The sequence below is a fragment of the Phyllostomus hastatus genome, unplaced genomic scaffold (genome assembly GCF_019186645.2).
Source record: "Phyllostomus hastatus isolate PE091 unplaced genomic scaffold, TTU_PhHast_1.1 phas_contig_36, whole genome shotgun sequence".
In the NCBI taxonomy this organism is placed as follows: domain Eukaryota; kingdom Metazoa; phylum Chordata; class Mammalia; order Chiroptera; family Phyllostomidae; genus Phyllostomus; species Phyllostomus hastatus.
In genome coordinates, this window is record NW_025333862.1 from 5,202,718 (window position 1) to 5,227,981 (window position 25,264).

At 53.6% G+C, this 25,264-nt stretch overlaps 1 protein-coding gene across 1 annotated transcript; it reads right to left on the bottom strand.

The window, feature by feature from the left end:
• Positions 1-1,455: 1,455 nt before the first annotated feature.
• On the bottom strand, positions 1,456-18,925 carry NUAK2 (NUAK family kinase 2). Its single transcript, XM_045841567.1, has 7 exons — positions 18,581-18,925; positions 9,902-10,022; positions 7,288-7,439; positions 6,864-6,929; positions 4,928-5,047; positions 4,267-4,399; positions 1,456-3,609 (listed from the first exon to the last, which is right to left on the bottom strand). Exons 1-7 carry the CDS (start codon positions 18,800-18,802, stop codon positions 2,546-2,548), a joined length of 1,878 nt encoding a protein of 625 aa, XP_045697523.1. The 5' UTR covers positions 18,803-18,925; the 3' UTR covers positions 1,456-2,545.
• Between the last annotated feature and the right edge of the window lie 6,339 nt (positions 18,926-25,264).

A 25,264-nucleotide genomic window follows, 5' to 3' on the forward strand; every position in this document is an offset into this window, starting at 1 on the left:
ACTCAGCCACAATCTCCACTGGCTTTTACAGCCAGCAGTTATGGGGATTTCTCCTCCTGGCACTGGGACCCTGGGCTGGGGGACCCGGTATGGGGCTGGGACCCCTTGATCCTCAGGGGGGCATCTCTGAAGCTGACATATCCCTCTAGATTTTTATCTGCCACATGTGGGTTTGGGACCAGCCCATCTACTTCTCCACTCCTCCTACCAGTCTGTGTGGCTTCTTCTTTAAATCCTTAGTTTAAGACTTCCCTTCTAATAGATTTCAGGTGGTTCTGTAGTTTGGCGGTGGGAGGGTGCGAGTACCACATTTACCTACACCACCATCTTGATTGGAAGTCTGAATTTTATTTCTTCTTATGCATGCTACCTTGCTGTCCAGTCTGCAGCTTCCTGAAGGCTAAGATCTCAAAGTGTTGTACCAGAGAAACAGCAATTACCTTTGTCTTCCACAGAGCTCAGCATAAAAAGGGCTGGATTCCTGACTTGAATGAATAAAGGCGCACGGCCAACTCCACAGCTGACTCTATGCTTTTTGAGTGTAAAAACCTTCCTTTCTGTTTTCCAGGTGTCCACCCAGAGTCTGGCCCAGAGCTCCAGCCCTCAGTAGAACCTCCAGGATATCAGACAGAAATACTCCAGCTGCAGCCAGTTGTTTGCTGCAGCATCGTGAGCTGTAGTTGCGCGGATACCTCACCAGCTCCCCAGATGCAGGGAGTGGGAGGGAAGGTCCAGATGCTCCACTCCAGAAAGAGAACAGGTGTGCTGGGGAGCAGAGAGCTGGAGCTGGCTGGGCCTGGGTTTGTGTTGGAGCCCGTGAACGCCAGGAGCGGGTAAGGCATGGGGAGGGAGACTGCCTGAAGCTGCAGCCAGCAGCAACTTGTCTGCACTTTGTCCTCATTCTTTCATCCCAGCCCTCAGAGCCCAAGTTTCTCAAAGGACCAAGCCAGCGGGCTGGAAATGCTCTGCTGGGGGTTGAGAGGGACAGACTTCAAGGGGGGGCATTCCAAGCATTCTTTACTGCACTAGGGGTCAGATGGTGGGGACAGAGCTGGGCGCAGCTGCGCAACGCTGAGTAAAAGGGATTTCTTGGGAGAGAGAGAATAAAGGAGGTGGGGGCGTCTTCAAGCAGCAGGGGACAGAACTGTATGGGGGAGGGGTGGAAGAAGATGGAGAGCAGGTTGGGGGTGGGTCTGCACAATCTGCCAAGCCCAGCTTTCCGCTTAGTGCCAAAGGCAGGAGAGCAAACGGGGACATTCAGCCCAGGGCTCTCTCACCTGTGTGTTTACAGGGCCGATTTGCTGATGGGTGTATACTGGGGGAGCTTCTGGAACACAGGGCTGGGTACTTGTTTTGTTTTTATTAAGCAGGCTCTCCATTTCCCAGCAGGAGTGTGTGTTAAGAGAATGTTCAAAGATCTGTGCCCGACCTCCTCAAACAGAACAACGGAAGCCATTTTCAATCACCAGACTGGTTTTTAATGGAGTGGGTTTTTTTTCTGGCCACAGAGAAGGGAAGAGGGACCATCAGGTAGGCAGAACCAGGGCATGGATGAGGGGGCCACGTGTCCCTGGACAGGGCCAAGGAACACGTGGATTTATAAAAGGGCCCCCCTTCCCCATGAATCATTGCAAAAATATTACTTTGTACACAAAATTAGATGTATAGTGAACTTTCCAGAACATAATATTCACATTATTGAGGACAGCAAGATTCACTTTTGAAAGAACACATGGCTAAAAATATAAATAGGGCACTCCAGGGTCCTGGAAACCCAGAGAAATAGACACATTCATTCTCAGTAGCAGGAGCAGCCTGGAGTCTGGAGAAGTTCACAGAGCCTTTGAGGTTCAAGGTGGGGTCCAGAGTAATCTGGGTCCCTTGAGATGATGAAGTCCAATAGCAGCCTGAGCCTTTTCAAGTCTTTCAGATTTATAGCAGCAAGTCCAGGAGGCATGGGTGAGGTTTGAGGGACAGGAAAGTGGGGGTGGGGAACCTTTGAGGAAACAGAGGCGGGGGTTTCTTACTGCTGGGAGAAGTAAGGAAGGGCACACTCTAGGAAACCATTCCTAGGATGTTCCAGGCACTTGAGGAGTTTCCACATTCCAGTTTCAGTGCCCGGAGGGGATGGGAATGTGTGTTTGAAGAGTTCCTACCCTTCCCTTGGCAAGAAGGCACCATGCACAGAACTCACTCATTGCAGTAAAGGGGACGGGTACCGGTAAGAGTGCTCTTTCCAGATTTTGGTGGTCCCACTATGTGCACATAAAACAGAGAACCTGAACTTGGCCACAAACCTTCTCTACTCCTCTACTCTTCCCCTCTTCTGCCTTCTTGGTTCAACAGGGCTGAAGATGTTGAACCCTCAATGCATCTCACTTGCCCATTTTTCCTATATCTGGCCCTCCCCAGGGCTAAATCGCAAACCATCTCAGCCTTCTGGGCTGGGATGCTGGTCCTAGGAGGCAGGGGAAAGGCGGCTCCCCTCAGGGTGTTGCCAGGTGCATCTTAGAGCCTGTCCAGGCGGGGCAATGCCCTCCCCCCCTCAGCTGAGCTTTGAGCAGACCCCCAGCGCCTGTCGATAGGTCTCTGTCACCTCCTGGCAGTCCGTCAGGGAAAAGCAGCTCTCCCCCAGGGAGTCTTGCCTCCAGCGCCTCAGGCCCCTGCTCCCAGGGCCCTCCGAGGGGGGCTTCTCAAGCCCGGTGAGGTTGTCCACAGACACACAGCCCCGCAGCAGGGGCTCGGGGAGCCATTCAGGCAGGTCCAGCTGGTCAAAGGACTCAGAGGACAGGATGCTGTCCTCACTCACAGCCCCTGAGGGGCGGCTGGCCCGGGCTGGAGGGCAAGGCGAGGCCAGCTCATTCAAGGAGCCAAAGGCAGTGGGGTCTGTGAGCTCCAGGGCTGTGCGGGAGAACTTGCCGTTGTGCTTGAGGATGCCCTTGCGGTGGAGCAGCAGCCCTGAGGCCTGGGGGGGCTTTTGCTCTACAGTGTCCCCGCTCATAAACACCTCCCCTGCATCCAAGAGCTCCCCAGACTCGCTGGGTTCAGGAGAGGAGTAGTAGCCAGATTCCCGCTGCCGAGACTTCTTGAGGATGCCCTTCTTGGGGAGCGGCAGGGCAGCCTGCCCTCGGCTCCCAGGGGCCGGGCTGAGCTCAGAGTCCTCCCCTGACCACTCAGAGGAGGCGGAAACCTTCTTCTTCAGAATGCCTTTTGGCAGCTTGAGGTTGCCCTTGCTAGGATGAGAGGAGGTGTCCTCAGCAGGGTCCTCCTGCAGAGACTGGGCCATGTCATTCTCTTTGCGGGACTTCTTGAGCGAACGCTGGCGCTCCAGGCTGGGGGCCATGCTCCCACCTCCAGGTGCATGCTGCTTGAAGAAGCTGCATACCTTGGCCCCGTTCTCCAGGAGGGGGCGGGAGGACCGCCGGAGCCAGTCAGCCATGGAGGCCCGGCCAGAGTCACTGCCAGGGTGTCCTCCCTCGTGCAGGGCCTCCTGCTGCCCCACACGGGTGGCATAGCCCCAGTTGACCCACCAGTGACTGGCCACATCGTCCAGGGTAGCCCGGCGGGTGGGGTTCACCATTAACAGCCACCGGATCAGGCCACAGGCGTCTGGAAGACAAAGACAAGGGTCTTTGGATTGGCATCCATGTGAGCGGGCCCCCACAGTCCCCTCTTACTGGCTACCCCTATCTGTGCTAGGTCATCACTCCCGCCCAGGGCTCCGCACAAGCCCCAGATGGGCCAGCTCCCAGCCTCCAGCTGCCCTGGGTGGATTCTGGCAATTCCCTCTCCTGTGCCCTGTCCCTGGGACTCTGAGCCCTTCACTAGCCTTATTGTATGTGCATGTGCATCCTTGTTCTCCTCAGAAATGCAACCCTCCGAGGGTGTGGACTGTGCTCAAGGGTAAACCAAGGTTCTTACACCCTTCCTCTTGCCTCCATTGTAGGTGAAAGGACAAAAAGATCTCTAAGGATGAGGGAAAAGCAGTAGAAAGTGAGACAACTGTAGCATAGGATCTAAGTTAGACCTTAGGAAGCACTTCCCAAATATAATAAAGCATGCCCAGAAGCAAAGGAAGAGATGACCCCTCCTTTCCGGAGGTCACAGACACTGGGGGCAGAGAGATGACGGCAGAAATTGGGTGGAGGGTACTCTCATCTTCAATGGGTCATCCTCTTCACTCTACTGCCGCTGTTTAACCCCTGCCTCAGGAATTAGCTCGGGACCCCCGGGGCCTGGACGGGAACACCCGGACCTCTCACTCACCGGAGGGTTTAGGCGGCTCCCGGTAGGCCCCGTTGCTGATCTGCCTCACCAGCGTCTTGTGGTCCTGCCCGTCGAAGGGCATGGCGCCGTGCACCAGGATGTACAGGAGAACACCCAGGGACCAGCTATCCACCTGAGGGAGAGGGGTGGGGGTCAGTGAGGGTGCTGGAGGGCCTCTGGCCTCACTTCCGCACCTGAGGGGAAACGGGTGCATACTGGAGAACTCAGAGGCAGGGGCATCTAAGGGCCACGTCCCTCTGGAATCCAGGGGCAAAGCAGTGACACTGCAGAAGTGACTGAGGCTCAGGGGAGAGGTGCTGTCAATCTCCTCTCCTGGGCAGGGGCAGCCACAAACACAAGAGCAGTGGAGAGGGCATCCCTTCGGAGACAGGAGTGGGTGGCAGGCTGGGTGCTGGGAAAGGCGATGGGAACTGGGAAGGTGAGGGGCACAGGGCTAGACCAGGGGCCAGGAGGTTTACGTTCTCACTCCAGTTTTGCCACTCCTGACTGGAGACCTGGAAAGTGACTGCTTTGGGAGGTGAGGGGGCGCGGACTGAATTTTGTGCTCTGAGAAAAGGAACAACTAGAAAGCCGGCCCGCCTATCTCACAGGAGCTGATGCCACAGGAAACAGCAGAGGCAGGCCGGCGGTGGACACTCACCTCTGGGCCCGTGTAGGGCTTCCCATTGACGATCTCGGGCGAGGCGTACAGGGGGCTCCCACAGAACGTCTGCAGGAGCTTGCCGTGGTGGTAGAGGTTGGACAGGCCAAAGTCAGCAATCTGCAGGGGTGTGTAAACACGGTAGGGTCATGCCAAGGCCTGGGTGGTTCTGCCGCTTTCAGCCTGCTGCCACAAGATGCTGGGGAAACCCAGGCCCCGCAGGAGGAAAGGGTGCCTGTGACCCCCACTCACACTGGGCATTGTCAACACAGCTCAGGCCCCAGGAGAAAGAGCCCTGCAGAAACTCTCAGTGAGCCCTGAGCCAGAGGTGCAGGGGCCCCGGGCCCTCACTATCCTCCGGGCTCCTCTGTCCTGCTGCACTCCAACCCGGGCACGCACTCCCCTGTCTGTGCACATCCTCCTGGCCCAGCAAGCTCACCTCCCCCGGGAAGCCCTCCATTGCCCTGAGATCTCCATCTCCCATGGAGCCCTAGTTTCCAGTGGCCTGCTGCAGTCCTTGCTTATTGGTTCTGTCTCCTCATATTGTCACATCCCTATGTTCCTGTGCTGACCTCCTCCTGTCCCCATCCCTCCTGCAGCTCCCAGAATAGGTGTGAACCATGAATGGGACTCCATGGGGAGGTGGACCAGATGGAGGGGGACAGTCAACACCTCATGCCAGTGTCACTACTCTCAGAAGCATGCCATCCTGTCTCCGACTAACCACGGAGGTTAGGCTGGGCTGCCCTTCCTGGCAAAGGGCTTGTCTATGCCCACTCCTGGGCAGGAGCATGGGGTCAGCCCAGCAGGGCTGAGAAGCAGTGGTGAGGGCAGAACGAGATCATGGACGAGTTATAGCCCAGGAGAAGGCATCTTCTCCCAGGCTCCCTGAGCCCTCTGATACTGAGGCCTTGAGAGGCGCCCGGTCCATCTTCTTGTTCCCCAGAGAGACCCTTTCCCCAGCTGCCCTCGGGGACAGGCCGAGGCCGGTGCCCTGCTGCTCCTGACCTCTGCACCCCTGGCAGAGGGTCATGTGTGCCGAGGGTGGGGAGGGCCTTTCTGTGGAACTCTGGCTCCTTCGTTTATGGTTTTATTGGCCTCTTATCAAGCAGATAGTTGAAGCCCATAATGAAGCAGGTGATTGGTGCAGATGGGAGAGTTCGTGTCTGTCCGGGTTGTTTGTGTTTATTGGCTCTGCCTCCCCTCCCCCACACCACAGCATCAAAGAAAGCCCCACCTGCTCCGGGAATGGGCTGGAAAAGGGAAACGAACTCAGCACCAGGGCACCGCAAAGCACGGGTGAGGGGCTACCGGGGCAGGGACTATGTCCTGGGTTCAGGAGGGTTCTGAAGGGGGTCAGAGTGCAGGGCCAGTCCAGCTATCCCCCCCTTCTGACCCTGAGCCGTGAGTGTACCTATCCGTGTGCCCTTCTCATGCATAAACCGAACTGCATGGGAGGCATGGGAGGCCAGACGCTGCAGGAAGACAGGGCTGGAATGCTTGTCTTTGGGGAAAGGTGCCAAAGGGCCGCCTGACTGCAGCAGAGGAAAGTCTGCGTGAGCGTGTGCACACAGGCAGGAGGAACTCAGGCCGTGGCCCTGTCCCTGCCAGAGCCAAGGTTGAGTGCAAAAGAACCTAGATCTAGACTCCTGGACTCCCGGCAGTGTTGTGATGTCAAGAGCATTGGGAGGGGAGTCAGGAGACCTTGTTTCTAGCCCGTGTTCAGCCCCTCGCTAGCCATAGAACCTTGTGCAAGTCACCCCTTATTTTGAGGCCTCGATTTTCCATCTATAAAATGGAGTGGGAACCAACATATAAGTCGGATCTTTGCTGGAATCCTTCCAGAACCCCCTAGGGGCTTAGGGGTACTTGGCTAGGGGTGCAAAAAGGCTCAGGAGGAGCGGGAGAGCTGCTAGAAACCAGAAGGAGGGCCCACCTTGATATTTCCATTGGCATCTAGGAGGATGTTCTCCAGTTTGAGATCCCGGTGAACGACCCCGTTCTGAAAGAGGGAGGGAGGAGCGTCAGGGAGAGGTCACCAGGGAGGGAAGGGCATGAGGACCTGGTCTGCAGAGAAAGGCAAACACAAGGGGGGCTGGATGGGGGCACAAGTACTCCGGGAGTGCCCATCTTTATTGGTACAAAGCACAACAAATCACAGGCCCTTCCATCCCCCGCTGAGGGACTCAGGGCCAGAGGCACGGCATTCCTAGGCTGGGAGTTCAGAACCGAGTGTTGCCTCTGTCTCCCTGTGCGTGTGTTCCTTGTGTGGGCACGTCCCGGACTCTCTTTGGCCCAAACCGCACCAGGGCCCAAGGACCACCCCTCAGAACAGGGCTGGGCAGGCGGGGCTCGCCTACCTGATGGCAGTATTGCACGGCGGAGACGATCTGCCGGAAGAAGTGCCGGGCATCCCGCTCGCTGAGCCGCTGCCGCTCACTGATGTAGTCGTACAGGTCGCCACGGCCGGCGTACTCCATGACGATCACGATCTTGCTGCTGTTCTCGAACACTGGGGCAGAACATGGTAGGGAGCGGGTGGAACATCAGCCCCTCCAGAGTACACTGTGCCCCTGGGGGCCGTGCCTCTCCCTGGCTCTGGACCAGACACCTCCCTCCAGGGATGTTTGCTGATGGGGCAGGAGAAGGGTCTTTGAAGCTCTCAACATCGTCCAACAGCAGCAAGTTAAGGCCAAGGTACCTGGCCCACCCTAGAAGTTCTGGCTTTTGAGGATTCTCAAAACGACCCTGCCGTTTCTCAGGAGGGTGGAGACATCCCTGGATGAGAAGGAAAAGCCTGTGTGGTTCAGGGTTTAGTGCCTTTTTGCTTTGTGACCTAGGGTAGATCTCTTCCAGGTCTGTCACTGAGGTCCGTCTCTTCTAGGCCTCAGCACTTACTAGCTGGGTGACCTTGGCAAGTTATTCAACCAGTGTGCCTCAGTTTTCTCGTTTGAAGAACGAGGAGGGATGATAATGCCAGCCTCTTAGAGCTGGGGTGAGAACTAAGTACAAGTCAGTGAAAACTCGGGCGCTGGCTGAGCAAGCTGGCAAGGAGCTGACATAAGCAGGCACTCAATAAATGGTACCCACTGTCACATTCATCACCGGCGTCCTCATATACATAATAATATACAATAATGCCCATAAAATGCCTGCCTGGAGGATCAGAAGAGGGATGAAGCACATGCGAGGGCTTTGCACACGGTCAAGTACAATGGAGAGCTGAGATACTCATCTCTCAACACCTTTGACTTCCCGCCCAGAGCACTGCCAGGGCCTTGCCCACAGGAGTGATCAACAAATATTTCGTAACTGAATGACTGGCCGGGCCCCTGTCAGCAGCCTGCCCCACCTGGCTCATTGGCCTGTGTAGGAGGAGCCCGCGTGCCCCCTGCAGCCTTGTTCCGGCTCCAGCCCTCTGGAAAGGTAGGGAGTGACTGGGTCACCAAACTGGCCCTTCAGCTGAGTGTATGTCAGAACATGTATGTCCCTGACATTGCATCTCTGTGTCAAACAGGTCCTAGGAGTCTGGCTTGCTCAGCCAGCCCCAGAGCTACTGCTGTTTGGCCTGAGAGAGGGAGCTGAGAGAGGCGGCTCCTCAAGGAGGTGTCCCAGCTCCCGGGCAGTTGGATACATGGCCAGGAGGACTGAGCTTTTTCCCAGGGGAACAGGAGTGAGTGGCCCTGATGTGTGGTGGCCCAGCCCCACACCGTGTGCCTAGCTGCCTCTGTGGTTCTCCACATCGCTGCAGCCTTTGTGCCATGAAATTGGGCGTCAAGAGCCAGCATATTCTGGACAGCAGCTGAGTGAGAGATCATTCCCCTGCCCCCAGACCATACCTCCTGAAGGCTGTGGCAGGATGGGGACAGGTCTGGGGCAGCCCTGCATACATGCAGTAACTGCGATAGCCCTGTCTCTATGGGAGCTGAAGGTGAAGGACAAGCCCGAGCGTCCTTGAGCTTCAAAGCTCAGTCCCCAGACCTGGCTGGGGAAATGGGTGTGGGACATGCGCACGCACACACACACACCATTATGAAGCTCAGTCTGGCTAAACCAATACCCTGACATCTGCCCACTCTTCCCTGGGGGAATACATAGAGATACAAGTAGCTTTCTCAGCTACTTGCCCAGAGCCCTCGTGGGACAGGTTCAGGCCACAGGGCCATGTCAGTGGCTCTGCCCTTAGTCTTCTTATGCATAGAAGCCAAGAGAGAAGACTTCTTTTATATCGTACTTCCCACCAAAAATATTCAAAAACAGGGCACAGCCATAGGCTCCCTTCCTTCTCTCTGCTGCTACTCCTTATTTCTCCAACTAACTGACATTATGTAAAGGCTGGAAGCAGACAGGTGTGTGTGGGAGGGTGCCCCCCTTTCCCTGGTCACCTTTTCTTGCTTGCTTTGTTGTCTTGGTCACAGAGAACAGGGCAGTCAGAGTGGAAAGCCAGTGCTGATGTCAGAGCGAGAGAAGGCTGAGAAAGATAACAAGGAGAGGCAGGAGCCAGCCCCATGCAGGAATGACTCAGAGTACAGGGCGGACTCCAGGAGGCCCGGATCTTAGCACCCGTGCACCGGGGACAGGTGCAGGTCTCTGTGTGTGTCAGCCTCCCCCGTACTGCTGAGGATCTCATTGGGTTGGGGAGGTAGAGTTCAAGTTCAGAAAACCTAACAATAACAACAAAAAGCCTACAATTTGCTGAGTTCCTCCTGTGAGCCGAGCACTTGGTGACATTTAATTTGACCTTTGCAACTATGCTGTGACGTAGGTGGGATTATCCCGTTTTACAAATGAGGAACTGAGGCCCACCCAGGGACTAAATTGAATAGTTGCCCAAGTCATACAGCTGAATTGCAAATCCAGCTTTTGTCCAACTCCAAAGCCTGCATCTCTTTCATTTCTTTGTATCACCTGTTCTGACTCTTCCTACACACACACACCCCCTTGGGCCCAGAGTCAAACACCCGGCCTCTGTACCTTCATGGATGGCAATGATGTGGGGGTGGTTGAGTGATGACATGATCTCAATTTCTCGCCGAATGTGCATCAGATCTTGCTCGTCTTTGATTTTGTCTTTCCGGATTGACTTGATGGCCACCTGGGAACAGAGAATGCTGGAGAGTGAGGGGAAAGGTCTGGCGGGTCAAGGTGTCCTGGAGAACACTCTCCAAGCCCTGGATTGCCCAAAGGCAATTCTGGGTCCCCTGCAGCTGCTGCAGAGGCCAAGGAGGCACCCAGAGAAGCCACTCTGCCCTTCACCAGGGAGGGTGGCAGGGAAGCTGAAGAGCACCTCATCTGGAGAAGCTCACACCTGGGTTAGATGTAGTCCACACAGCAGGAAGGAGGAAGGACCAGTGGCCTTATCAGAGGCCACAGATGAGCAAGGGAGGTAACAACCATTTGGAATGCTGATGCTTTATGATTTACAAGGCAAATTTGCCACGCTACATCACAAGGACGAGGGTTCGCTCACCACCGGGCCCCTGCTGCCAAGCAGAGTGGCTGGCACACGGCAGGCACTAGGTAACCGTGTGCTGCTTTAGTACATGGATTGGCCCTCACAGCAGCCCTGGGAGGTAGGCAGAGAAATATCATCTTCCTATTTACAGGTGTGGGAACTGGTACCCAGCGAGGTCACATGACCTGCCCAAAGTCACACTGCCACTAACTGGCACCAACGAAGATACACCTTGACCACATTATATGAAGTGGCATAAGCCAGACATGCAAGGCCAAATGTCGTACAAGTCTACTTGCGTGAGGTGACCAGAGTAGGAAAATGCATGGGACGGAAAGTAGAAGTTATCAGGGGAAGGAGGGGGAGAGTGGGGATGGCCGGGAGGGCCTCACTTATTATTTCGTGGGTACCCAGAGCCTCTGGTGGAGCGATGAAACGATTCAAGAAATGCACAGTGGTGACGGCTGCGTGACCTGGTGACTGTACTTAATGCACTTAATGAACTGTAGCTTAAGATGATGAATTTTATGTTACATATATTTTACCACCAAAAAAAATTTGTGGCGGGGGGTGGGGTGGGGGGAAACAGTCCCTTTAGTATAGGTGAGAAATGTCCGTCTCCCGGGAACAAATGAAAACAACTAGACAGGTACATAGATTTCTCTGGGCTCTGCTATCTTGCCTGTAAAGGTGAAAATACCATAAAAGGACTAACCCACCCAGCTGGTTTGCATGGCTCAGCAAGGGCGGAATGAAGCAAGAGGAAATGAAGAAACAGCTGCCAAGATGCCCTTTAACAAAGCTCTTGGAGACACAGGGGTCTCCTCTGCTCCTTCCATTCAGGGCCAAGGTGACAGAAAGGGGAGAATGACAACAGTGCAGCACGTGTGTACGTGTGTGTGTGTGTGTGAGAGAGAGAGAGAGAGGTGTGTACAGAAGACCAGAAGACATTCCTACAGAGTCAGGAGACCTGGGTTCTCCTCCAGGCTCTGTCACTGTCCCCACGGGCAAGTCCCACCCCCTCTCAGGGCCTCACTTTTAAGTGAAACAAACAGGACGAAGGATGTGTGAGGTGCTTTCCTGCCCTGATTCTGGCAGACAAGCCCCGAAAATGCCAGGCCCTCGGAGGCCGCACTGCTGGCACTGGGTGCTGGGCAGGGGGTGTGTCCCGGGGTTGGTCAATTCCTGTCAAGTCTTGCCCAGGGACACCAGTGGTAAATACAAGACTTCCTCTTCTTGGGAGACAGGCAAGTTATGAAAAATCCGAGGGCCCGGACTGAGGTAAACAGCACCTCATTCAATTTCCCAGGAGGGTTTGCCTCCCCTCGAGGTTCAAAAGAAGACAGAAAAAAAGAAAGCACTTCTGGAAGGGAGGGGCCTTATTCCCCCTTTCACAGGGCTCTGGAGGCAGACAATGGCTTCCTGCTCACAGGGACAGTGGACAAGAATGCGGAACAGACATAATCCCATAAGGAGTCACTCACAGTGCCCAGGGCCTGGTCACCCTGGCAACGGGCCAGAGATGGCGTGCCCTCCGCCCCGTTCCTCCCCTGGAGCTGCCTCCATCAAAGAGCTGAGGCCCAGCTCTCTGCCCTCCCCAGGCAGGGCAGGGAGGACAATGGCGGCGGGAGCGAATATCGCCAAGGAGTCTCCCCCAGGATGCTGCTGAGGCCCACGCTGCTGCTGCAGCAGCAGGTGCAGTCTTCAGGCCCCGCCCCTTCTGCTCCAACCCCCCTCCCCCACCAGCTGGTCAGAAAAGTCCCTGATTCAGAATCGGACAGGGGGCGGGGCGGGGACAAAGGGGCTGGAATCCTCCTTCAACCCTGAGCCCGCAGGCCTCTCTCCCCGTTCTCCTTTTCTCTCCCCAAAGGCAAGATTTTATGGACTAGTCATTTTCTCTCTAAAATGCTTCATTTTAATAATCAGACAATCAATAAAGTACTATAAGCTCTTCAGATAAAGGGGCCATACAAACTATTAACAAAGAGTAAACCATCATATATAAATTACACATCTAGATAATAAAACAAAGCTGTCTGAGAGCTTAAGAGGCACACATATGCAAAATCTAAGCACATCTTGAACGGATAACTATGTCCACAGAGACACAGACAACACTGAGAGATGTCATCCTAGGCTTAGGAGGTAGAGCTCTAAAAAAGACAAGACCCAGAAGAAATGAGGTCCCCCCTAAAATAAAGGGGTCTGAAGTGCTAGAAAGAGTCCCTCCTTGGACAGAGGGCACACAAGTCAAACCTCGAGATCCATTTCTTTCAAATTTGGAAGCCTAATCTTCAATGAACAGTTCCATTCTCCTGTGAGCTTCTGCTCTGGCCTCAGGGGCTAGGTCGAAGGACCCTCGGTCAGCCACATTAGGTCCCAGGGTAGCACGTAGGGGCTTGCACTTCCCAGGAAAGAAACAAGTTATGTCATCTGGCCTCCGTCAGTTCCTAAGCAGGTGACAGGCAAGAAGAGTGATATGTCACAGCCCTGGTGACACCCTATCCCAGCCCCATGAGACAGGTCCCTAGCTACCTGCTGGCTGGCCTATCAAAGTAAACTAAAAATAGCAAAAGCTCAGGCCTAGACAGAGGTCAGCGCACACGAGCACTCAACAATTGTTTACATGAACACAAATCACAAAAGAAATATTTATTGGTTGTCAGTGGGTTGACGCCTGACTGACTGGGCCTGTGCCCAGATGAGACTTTTTGCTTTTCTTCCTACACATGGGCAGAGTCAGCCTCCGTTATAAGCATTACTTTTGAGGGACCTTTGTTCTCATCTGCAAGGCAGTTGAGCAACCATTCTCCAGGAAAAAAAAAATATACTGACTAGAGCCGAGGAGGAGGGTGGCAACTGCTGAGTGGGTCACCCAAAGGCGGGGAGGCCCTGTGCCTGGAGACAGTCCTGGTTCATCCCAGCGTCGTTACTCACAGTGACCTATTCTCTCCAAAGTACCCAGGTTTAGACAATGCATCGCAAGGCCGCCCTACCTAGTGGGAACAGGGGACCCAGACACAACAAACATCTGTGTGAATGTGGGCACCAGGTCCTTGGAGTGGGTGTCACAAGCCCAAGCATCTCATCCTCACTTGCCCCTACAGAACTATGCAACTCGAGACAAGTCACTTAAATGATCTGGTTAATTGGTCTCGTTGGTTTTAATGTCCTCATCTGAAAAATGAAGGTCATTTATTCTCCAAAGATCTGCTGAACACCTACTATGTGCCTGGTGCTATGTTAGGTGCTAGGGATTTGGACGAAAATTGGGCAGTCCCTGCACCAAGGTCCTCAGTCCAGTGGGAGGACCAGCAATTGAATCAACTCAGACCTAGTGTGAAGAATGTGACTGCTGAGGCCCCTGCCTACTGGGGGCTCCAGGAGTACTGGGGAGAGCTTTCTTTGCCTGGAGCAGCAGGGATGATCACCTCTGGGAGAAAACTTTGTTTTAGATCTTGAGGGATGAATGGGGTTTGCCCAGCCAAGGAGGGTAAGCTAGGGAGGGGCAACAGAGGCATTCCAGGCAGAGAGAAATGTTTGAGCAAAGTCCAGAAAGAAAGGAGCCATTCACAAATTTGCACATCAGGATCTCTAAGTGTCTTCAGAAATGGGTCACCTGCTACTATGCCAGGAAGGTGCTAGCCAAGGATCGTCATAATGAGCTTGTTCAGAGGCCCCGTGTATATCTATGTTAAAGTGCCCGAGCCAAATTCCTATGGATACCGGCCCAGTGGTTTTCTTGCCCCTGCAGCCCTGCACGTTGGAAAGGCAGCAGGGCTAACTCCCTACCCTGTTTTGCAAATGTCAAACACTCGAGTTCAGAAAGGTGCACTGACTCTTCCAAGGTTCCCTGATACATCAAGACAGAGTCAGGATCCAAGGGGGAGGGGTGTGGCCTAGAGAAGCTGCCATCTCAGAAGACAAAAAAGATACTTGCAGATGCCCTGCCCTGCCTCCAGTTCCCTGCCTCTCCACCCCAGAGAAGGGAGCGCCCCACACCCTGCCCTGGGCCAAGCTGCACAGTCCAAAAAGCCACCCACATCCCACTCATCCATACAACACACTAGAGAGATGGGTGCTGGGGCTCAACTGGTTAAACACTGCTCCTACCCTCCACGCCCCACCAACAGACACCCCAGATTGGGAGTGATCTGGATCCAGGAAAGGATGGCAGAAAGGTCTTAGAAAAGCAAAACCTAAAGGTGCTGGTCCTAGGAAAGAGGGTGCGAGCTGGGCATCCTGGTCACAGCTACTTCCAGGAGCTGAAGCCAAAGTCCTTGACTCCTCTCTGGCCTTTCAGAGAGCAGCTGCCATGTAGGAGGTGGGGCAAGGAGCTGGAGGATGACCATATAGATAGTGGAGCAGAGGTCGGGCTGGGCTTGCCTTGGTGGGCAGAGTGGGGAATGGGCCTAGGGGTGGGGGCTCACCATTCCACCAAGCCTTCCAGAGTCTGAGCTGCTTCCCCTAAACTCCATGCTATACCCACCCCTCCTTGCCACCCTCCCGTTCACTCTGCCAGGTTGCTGGGCAAGGCAATTCCCTGCCTAGCTCTCTTGTGTGGTTTGGCCAGAGTCCAAGGACAAGAGTCGCCTGCAGCCAGAGCCTCCCTTGCTGATGCTGAGCAGGCAGGTGCGGGAGGAGCAGGGAGGGCAGCGTCACGCAGAAGAGACCTTGGGCGGCTGGCCAGGTAGGAGCCCTCCTCTGGAGCAGGGGCTGAAGGAGAAAGTGGGACTTTGAATAAAGCAGAGACCAGAGTAGTCAGCTTAAGGAAGCTAAGCGTTTTCTTGCTCAGGCCAGAACAGGCCTCACAGGGATACCTCCTCGAGAACAGGGCCTCGCCAGGGCAGCCTTGCCGGGATGACACTGTGTCAGTTACTGTGCTCAGCACTTTACATATATTACCTGATTTAACCCTATGAGAATAGCACAAGGTAGGAATTATTATAATCCCCACTTTATAGATGAGGAAACTGAGATACAGAGCAGTCACAGGAGCAATAGAGGCAGGATTTGAATGCTTGCAGGTTCTGAGCTAGGCAGCCTTCCGGACAAGGTGAAAACCAGGAATGCCTGTGTCTAGGGACCCTCGACACAGGCAGTGTGTGAGGAGTTGGGGGTCGGTTCTCAGTGTCTCCTCTGACCCTCTGCTCTGCTGAGGCTCTGAGAAGGTGGCTGGAGCTGACTGCTGGAATGACGAAGCGCAATGTGACAAGCCCGGGAGGGCCAACTCCCAGACCAAGACTCAGTCCTGGACATGCGGGACCTGGGGTGGTCAAATCAGGGGCCTATGTTGTAGGCATGCCACTAACCAGCCATGGCACAAGCCACAATCCCTCTCTGGGCCTCAGTCTCCTCATCTGTCAGTGAAGGAATAGGACCATCTCAGTCATTTTCAAATCCAAGAAGCCATCTCATATATAAGACAGAAGCACCCCTGCATAGGTCACTATCCACTCCCCCGCCATGCTCCTCATGGAACCCCTTGGGGACAAGACTTCCGTGCAGTTCACTCCAAAGCCTTTGGTGGATTCTAACAGCAGCGGCTTTTTTTTCTTTGGGGGGAGGGGCAGCCAGGGAGCTGGGAGAGTCACAGGAGGAAATGTCATTTGGATACCAGGAATGTACTTGGAGACTAGAAGATCCAGAGCAAATATTTGTTTTTCCTTTGATGTCCTCCTCGAGTAGCCATTAGTCTTGCCCACCTGCCCCTCCCTCTGGACAGTCCTGCCTAGCCCCTGATGTTCTCATCGAGGCAGGTTGGGACTGGGAATGTTCTGAAAAAAGCAGAGAGAGATCGGCATGGAAGTCACTCAGCAGGCCTTCCTCTGAATCTAGCCCCCGCCAACAATCTCAGGTCATCTTGAGGGGGCTTCTTGGGTGGCTCCCACATCCCTCTCTCCCACTGAAGTTCCTGAGGCACCAGGCTGATCTCCCTTCAGGGAGAACAGTGAAGAGGCAAGAATGAGGGTGTGGAGGGGAAGACGACTCCTTTCCAGAGCTGAGAAACCATTAGCACAGCAGGCAGCTGCTCTTCAAGGAGGAAGAAGACTCTGAGCAAGTCCCCAGCAGACGCACAGGTTGGTCTATGGATTGGGGGGGTTCAGAACAGGTTCCACTCCCACTGATCTTGCCTCCCTGCATGCGACGAAAGGCATAAGGCCAGGGAGCACCTTCTGAATTCTGTATTCTGATGCAATAGGAGCTGGAATCCCTGCTTGCAGCTGCTGAGATTTGAAAACTGAAAGCTGGTTTATCTCATTCCAGAATCAATGAGATCTCTCTCTCCCTTTCTCCCTCCCTCTCTTTCCTGCACGCAGTGACCTAGGTCAAGAGCCTGATGGGACCTCTAAAGTTAAACCTCAGTTACCCAGTTTCTGGGCCCTCCAGGCCCCCCCCCCCCCCGCCAATCCAATCTGCCCCACTGCACCCCACCCCAAGCAGCTGTGTTCCAGCTAAGCCCCTGACAAAGCCTAGGCCCAGGAGTCTGAAGCCTGGAGCCTCACCAGGCCCTCACACTTTATAGAAAGAGAAAGGAAGAGAAAGCCAGGAAGTACATAATTGCCCAATAGCTGTAACCTGGCAGCAGGCAACTGGGGACCATGCCAGGCATTAGCAGGAAAAACACACTTGGTCCTATTGATGGGGACATAAATCCATCCCCTTTTGCCAGCATCCAGTCTCGTCACTAATGAAATGATTTCTTGAATTTCAAACCAGCTACTGGCTGCTGAAGCAAACAATTTGGGGAGGCAACTGCAGCTATAGGCGACAGGGCGAACCATGGCCACACACACACATGCGCGTTTGCTTCCACACGTCTCTTAACCAGACTCAACTGCACCTGGCCAAACAATCCCTAGACCTCTTGCCCCAAAAGGCTTGTTGAAATACTAATTAGCCCTGGCTGGTGTGGCTCAGTGGACTGAGAGCCAGCTTCGAGCCAAAGTGTCACCAGTTCAATTCCTGGTCAGGGCATGTGCCTGGGTTGCAGGCCAGGGCCCGGCTGGGGGCGATCGAGAGGAAACGGATCAGTGTATCTCTTGCACATTGCTGTTTCTCTCCCTCTCTTTCTTCTTCCCTCCCCATCTCTCTAAAAGTAAATACATACAAATAAAATCTTAATAAAATAAAAGAAAATACAGATTATTTGGTTCCATCCTACACCTTCAGAATACAATCCTTTGGGTGAGGAGCCAGAGAATAGGTATTTTGAACAAGTATCCCAGGTGATTCCAGTGCATACGAAACTCCAGTTTGACAATCACTGTTAACTAACTTTTGGCAAATTTGCCATCTATTCAGGGCTGGCCTTTCCAGATATAAATATCAGTTCTCACTGTGGGTTCTTCGTGTCAGGAAAAATCTAGATTCACATTTGCATCTCATTCAATCCTCATGGCAGCTTGTGAGGGAGGCTGTGCTTTCTTGATGTTTGCAGAAAGGGAAATTGAGAGCACAGAGACAAATTAACTGCTCAGGTCCCACAGACTGCTGCTGCTACTACTATTACCAAATTAAACCTTCCTGAACGGCCTCAGACCAAGCGTCTTGAGGCACTGTTGCCCTTGCGCCAGAGCCTGATTTCACATTTCCCAGGATAAAAACCCATCATACTGAAACTTCGACTCACTCTAAGAACTGAAAGGACTTAAGTGTCCAACCCATCTCCACCCCACCCCTGTGTGGATCTCCATAGAGTGCTAGGCTGCCACACTAGTAGAACTGAGTTGGGAACTGGACACCTCATTCATTCATTCATTCATTCATTCAAGCACACAGGCATTTACTAAACCCCTGCTATGATCAGGTGTATTCTACTTCCCCTCCCCATTCCCCCATTTGGAAGTCTGTTCCAAGCAAAATCCAACTTAAGTTTCACTTTCTTTAGGGAGCTCTCTCATCCCAAGACAGAACGCTATTGGCCTCCTAGGCACCCTACACTAATTGTGCACCTCACTTATTGGCCATCACATGCTGTGCGCTGTTGGGGTTCTCAGGTCCACGAACATTGTCCCTACAATCATGGACAGACATACCTGCAATAAATACCCCCATCGCCCCCACCCCCACCCCCAATCCCGCAACTTCAGTTTGGTAAAGACTGAATGGGGCCACACTCCGGAGCAAGCCACTAGCCCACGGCCCAGCCCTGAGCCTCCCGACAGGCCTGTGCTGCGAGAGGGAGCAGCACTCACCAGGCGCCCCGAGTTCTCCCTCGCCTTCTTCACTTTGCCGTAGGTGCCCTTGCCTAGGGTCTCCAGGAACTCGTAGCGGTGCCGCAGGTTGTGCTTGTGGTGGTGTCGCTTCACTGCCTGCTTCTTCATCAGCGGCTTGGGCGACTTGAGTCCGCCGGCCAGGGCGGCGGCGGCCGCTGAAGGAGCCGGACCGGGACGCCGGGGTAAAGCCAGCGACTCCATGGCGAGCAGGAGCTGAGAGAGGGCTGAGTGGGTTGAGTGGGGACCGGCTGCAGGGGTAAAACTAGCGGCACACGTCCCTCAGCCCACACGGGAACCCACAGCCGCCCCAAAGCGCGCGCCCAAGCACCGCATTCCAACTTCTTATAAATGCCCAGAGCCAGAGGCCCTGGCCACACCCTCCCGCGCCCATTGGCCTGCTCCCCGGCTGCAAGTGACTGAAACCTCCTGCATTGGCTCGCCCAGGCCTTCGGCCCGCCTCCTCTAGCGAGCGGCTGCGAAAGGTGTCAGTGGGGCTCCGCCCACCCCAAACCCCAACCCTCCAGGGCCGCGCGAGGGGACTAAAGGACCAGTGGAGGCTGCTTGGTGGGTTGTCTGGAACCTTTGAGGGGCACTGGAACTGCTCTTGCCTCTGAGTGGCGCTTGGTACTGGATAGTGCCACCTGTTGGCTTTCTATTTGCTGTGCTCTCAGTGAGCAAGGGGCGATCTGAGAGTACAAGAAGTCACCAAAGTATTTCTCCGTCCTTTCTCAAGCCAAAATCTACAAAGTCGCTTCACCACTCCTTTAAGACCACAGGGGAAAAGGAGATGGCACGGGATGGAGGTGTCCTAACCAGGAACCACCCTCTCCAGCTGACTGGGAGGGCTGGTGGAGAGCTGTCCCAGGGTTCCAAGTCCATCTGCCTTCAGTTAAACCGACCTTAATTGATCCCAGAAATGCGGCTCTGGAAAGTTCTTACCTCTTCATCAGAGAAGGCTTCTAGGGTTGAGTGGGTCCCTAAGAAGTGGTGGAATTTATAAGTGTCTGAAGGAGGTGGAGAGAACCAAAGGGAAACGTTCACTAAAAAAAAAATAAAATTACACTCCCATTATTTCACTTGTATCCTTAAATTCATAAGTGTTGGCCACCCAAGGTTTTCCTCTCTGTGATTTTGGAGTCAAGAGGATGGGTCCTGAGGTTTGGCTTGGTTTTGAGTGCCTGAGCACTGGGTTCAGAATCCCCATTCTGAGTGTCATTTAGAGTGAAATGAGACTATTCATCGGCTCCCTACCCCCCAATGTAGAGTGTAATGGGGAGAAAGGAACATTTTCCTTAAGTCTTTATGATAACCCAATCCTGTGAATGGGTACTATTCTGCCCAAAGCCACACAACTGGTGAGAAATTGGGGGCAGAGCTGGGATCCAGACCCCTAAAAGGATGGTGCCTTCAGCTCTGTCTTCAGAGCATGCTGAGGGTCAAGAAGGACTAGGTCCCCACAGCTTGTACTTAGTATCTGCCCACTTTCCTACTTCCACTGATGCTTTTGTCCTTTCTACTGTGAGTTAGGGGTGGAAAATGGGGCCGTTTGCCCCGGAGGCTGGAGAAGGCCCACCTGTGCAGTAAACCAGCCTTCTCCCCAAATCTAGAGGGCCATGGGAGGTGGCAGCCATTTGGGCACTCTTCCCTCTACTGGCCTCCCCTCTTGCTCTGGGTTGTCTATGAAAATAGAATGAGGGCCAGGTGACAGTTCCCCTGACCTCCTGTTTCCTTTCTCCCTTGAGATCTATATCCATTCCCAGGGGCCCACTAGCTGGGATCGTCCAGACATGGAAGAGCTCTCAAGAGAAAAAATGGGTAATATAAGAGCAAGCACAGGGCACAGTGGTGGGAGACCTGAGTTCTAGTCCTGACTGATACCAACCAGTCCTGTGGCCTTTCACCAATTACTTAATCATTCTACAGATACTGGTGCCCACTAGGTGCTAGGCCTATGACTATGATGGTGACAAGGCAGACACAGTTTCTGTGCTCAGAAAATCCTCAGTCTAGTGAGAAATAAACAAGCAAACCTTAGACAGAGGAAGATGACTCCATAACGGGAGAAGACGGAATGCCCTTGGGGTATATAACAAGAGGGAGCTCTGAGCCCAGATGGGAGGTTGGTCAGGATGTGAGACGGTGAGCCACGGGAATCAACATTTCCTCTTAAGTAAGATGAAAGAATTATACAGATAGGCCTAAAATCCCCTTTCATGCTTAATCTAGACTCCTATGAATGCTTCCAGGTGTCCCCAACACCAAAGGGCACTCAACAGAAAGAAGGTTATGAACCAAAGGAATGCAAGTGCAATGGGATTCAAAGGCTAAAGTTAAAGCAACTCTTTCCTTCCCTCCATCATCAGCTAAACTGGTAATGGCAGCGGGGGGTAGCTCTTCTGTTCCTCTTGCACCTTCCCCATCCCCACTTCAGCTTCCTTTCACCAGAACGTGAATCCCCATTTAGGGGGCAAACTGTGGATGACCAAACAGCCCAGAGAAAAGAGATCTCCACATCTTCCCAGTTCCAACCAAGGCGCACCCGGACAACTCCTGGGGGGCTACAGGGCAGGGCTTCAGGGGCGAGTGGATCTGACTGATGTTTGTCCACAGCGAACCAGCAACAGCAGCAGACAAACACGCAACCTGGAAACGATCTTAACGGCTGAAACTCAGCTCTTAAATTCCTTAGAGTGAGACTGGAATGCCTGATAGGGAATCTAATTACATCAGGTGACTTGGCTGCGGGCAGATCCTGGGGAATTCCTGGGTCATGTGCTCCGCTGTGCCACTGTGCCGGGAATCTGGGCTGAGCTATGTCCAGCCTGCCCGCCCCACTGTCCAGTCCGAGGAGTGGGAAGCCTACCCCCACCACCATGCCCCATTGCTGATTGATGCCCGAAGGGCTCTGGGGATAACTGTTCACTGGGACTACTAGGTGCCACACTTGGAAGACAGTGAGGAACAAGTGTCTGTCCCAGTCTCCACACATGTGGCAATCGGTGTGTCTGCGTGGGTCCGGACTGGTAAAGGGAATGTTAAAATTTGGTTCAGAGTAAGGACTGAGGTGATGTGTGGTGTGCAGGGTGTTTGCAGGAGGGCAGGCGAGGGGACCACGGCCAGGCTTTGGGGGTGGAGTGGGGAGTGGGGTGTAAAGCAGGTCTCCTGAAAAAGAAATACTTCTGAGATGAGCCTGGGGTGCCTAAGAACTAGCTCCCTGCTCTCAGGAAGTTTACGGTCTAGTAAGGGAAGAAGATAAACACACAAATTACTGTATAATCCAAGGCAGAAAGTGGGAAGACTCTCAAGAAAGATTCAAGTGCCCCGTGGGTCTTTACAGGGTTGCCAATTGGCCTTGGAGAGGGAGGGAGGGTGGGATTTGGTAAACAGTGAAGAAAGGCCTTCAGAGATGGGGGACGAAGGGGCCGGAGCGAGGGCAGGAGATGTGGAGAGCGGAGAGGAGAGTGGTGAGGATAGGAGAGAGTAGAGAAGGGCCAGCAGAATGCTCTCTGCATCCGCTGTGCTAACACCCCCCTAGGAATTTGCCTTAGTACAGACGCCTGAGCTCTGCTTCCCTTTTCTCTGGAAAAAGGGCTGCTGCAGGCTGGAGGGCCCAGCTTACCATCCACTTTGAGTTTGAGACTCCAACCATTAAATTTCCTTTCCCCAGAACTTTGACGGTGAGTTACAGCCCTTGGTCACCCGGGATGGTGGACAATACAGCCTTTAAGATGCTGATCTCCCCCTCTCAGGGCCCGGTGGAACTGCCTAGATAGGAACCTGCACAAGAGAAATGGTTGTCCAAGACTGGGAGGTGGGAGTCAAAAGAGAGGACTGTAAATCTTGAACACTTTGGCAACTTGGGATTTATAGTTCAATGCTGCTCTCTACTGACCAAACTAAGTCTAGCAAGTTTTATGAAATGCCCCTAGCTGTAACCACAAGTTCAGTGGGGTCTGCTTAGGCCATTTGTTCCTTCAAGAATTCAGTTGTTTGTTGTTTGTTTGTTCGTTTGTTCATTCATTCACTCATCATAAATATGTACTGAGCAACTACAATAATAGGTATAATAATAAATCTAACACTTATTGAGCCAGCCCTGGTTCTGAGAGAGCATTTTGGATACAGTGCCATGTCCCAGACCACCAGTCCCTGGCTGGGGGTAACACAGCTGGGAGATAAACCCCCCAGTCTGATGTCACAGCTTGGCTCTAAAGATTGCATTGCCTTGTGATGCCCAACTGGGCTTGAGAAATATAAGATGGAACTAGTGAGCTGCTTACAATCTAAACTCTAGTAAGGCTTACCAGGAATTTAGGGGAATTCTGTGTTGCAAATACGAAAACAGTCCCCGAGCTCTTGATTACAATGGGAAGTGAACGTTACCCACCGGCCAGGCCTGGCAGCAGCGGGGAGATCATACACTGACGGGCAGCAGTCGTGTCCCTGGATTCCAGCTCCTTCTAACCACCAGCCCACACTGTAGTCGTGGCCAAGGACTTCCTCCCTGTGGGGCAGTTTCCTCATCTACGAAAAAGTATTTGGGTAAATCAACTCTGAGTTCCATTTCCACTCTGCGGTAACGTCTCTGCAATATCTAAGCAGGGACAAATTAGAAATCGCAGGCATTTCAGTTCTTTTGTTCCCTTGGTAACTGACCCTCTCATCACAGTAAGTTCAGGAGCCCCATTCCCTCTCCCACCCCCAGACCGGCACCAGGGGGGTGCTTCGCTCTGCCACCAATCGACTGTGACTCCCTCTCCTCTCTCGGCAGCTCTGGAGATAGGAACGATTCCCCTTTACACAGCTAACACACTGCGTCCTGGCCACGGTATGAGTGAGTTCAGTCCTCACAGCTCTATGAGTTGGTGATTATCCCATCGCACGGAGGAAGGAACTGAGGCACTGAGAAAGCTGGCAAGTGGTGGAGCCAGACGGGAGCCCAGGAAACCTGAATCCAGAAACAGTGCTCTTAGCCATCGATCTTTGGCTTGGAGAGGACTTTTGATTTGCCCGTCTCAAGTAGACTGGGCTTCTTGACGTCATCGTTTACCCCCCTCCGATGTGCCGCATGCCTGCCTGTGGCTTGCTGTGGGATGAAAGTGGATGTGAAGGTGTCAGATTGAAGGTTTCCTATGGCCTGCCTGGGGTTTCTGCAGGGCTCTTGTCCTCCCAAGTCCCCTCCTCCAGTCCTGGCAGAGACCCAAGTGGGGTGTGTGTGTGTGTGTGTGTGTGTGTGTGTGTAGGGGGAAGCTATGACAGCAAGGGGCTTATCAGACTCCTTAAGCTCCAGCTGATCTGGCTGGGGACAGGGGACAGATCAGAGGAAGTGATCCTGAGAACCACCTGAGGATGGAGCTCTGTGCTGGGGGCGGGGCAGGGGGTGGGGTTGGAAGCAGCCTGACCTGGGGGAGGAGAGGAAGAGCCTTTAAACTGCTCTCAGGGCTGGTTTTTAAAAGCTAGAACAAGGGGATTCTGAGACTTGGGAGGTGAGGTGGATGGATACTTGCATAGATTTAGTCTAGGGCTTCTCTGGTCAGTGTTTTGGAAAGTGTCTCCTTATCTCACTGTTAATGGCAAAACCAAAAGACCTTTCTCTTTTCCTGCCCCTCACTCCTGTGTCCTTTTCTTCGTCTGTGAGGTTGTGTAACTCCTTGCTATAGGGTGGAGCAGTGGAGGGGGCACCTGTGCTCACGACTGGGCACCCGGGGTCACCAAGTACTTTCCACTGGCTGACTCTGCTGTGCGGTTGCTGTAAGTCATGTAAGATCCTCGGTGGGCTGAGATGGGATAAAAATAAATATAAGTAAATCCCCCCCCACCCCACCCCCGCTTTACTGGGGTCAACACTTTCACATCCACTAGTTTACTGAGTGTTCACTGGCCCTGGGAAGTAAGGGCCTCGGGTCAGATCCTGAGCGCAGGATCTGTTGACACAGATGTGGCGGGGTGCCTGAGTCTCAGAGCAGAGTCAGAGGACCAGAGGACGGGGCTGCACGCCCAGTGCTGCCCCTTGCCGGCCACAAGACAGGGTGCAGCTGGAAAAGTCGGCCTTCATGCTGCCTGTCGCTACCAGAAGCGGTAAGCAGAGACCAAGATTGAATCTTTATGGGTGTTTTATTCAGATGCCGGCAATCTGAGAAGACTGCGGATTATGTACCCTCAAAAACTGTCTTAACATCTCATCTCAAACTGACCTTTTTATAAGGAGAAGAAAAGGTAGGTGAGGGGTTTGGGGAAAATGTTAGTTGGGCAAGAGTCGCAGTTGCAGCACTTCTATCTGTGGATCACGATTCCTGGTCTGCGTCACCGTCCCTCCCCTGGAGCACAATGGCTCAGGCCCGGGCTCCATTGCTTACAGACCCCTGGAGAACAAAGGTGGTTGACCTCCTGGAGTCACTCGGTCATGCATCCCAGTCCCTGGAATAACAGCTTTCCGCCTGCATTAATCACTTAAGTCTATCAACTACGACTGAAGCTAAAGTCTTTGACTCTTGAGTTCCCTTACCAAGGGGGCATGTGACTCAGCATCCCCAGTCCTTGTTCCTAAAGGAGCAAGGGAGCCCCGAACAGGGAGGCTCTCTGCAAACTGTGAAAGGCTCCCAGGAGCCCCGGGTTTATGGTGGCAGGTTTCATGGCTCAGAGCCCAGTGCTTCTTCATTTAAA

Excerpts from the sequence above, each read along its gene's own strand:
- NUAK2 (XM_045841567.1), bottom strand. The coding sequence starts at position 18,802 with ATGGAGTCGCTGGCTTTACCCCGGCGTCCCGGTCCGGCTCCTTCAGCG. Across the intron at positions 7,440-9,901 it reads CATCATTGCCATCCATGAAG|TGTTCGAGAACAGCAGCAAG; the intron begins GTACAGAGGCCG and ends GTTCTGCCCCAG. Across the intron at positions 5,048-6,863 it reads ATGCCAATGGAAATATCAAG|ATTGCTGACTTTGGCCTGTC; the intron begins GTGGGCCCTCCT and ends ACACCCCTGCAG.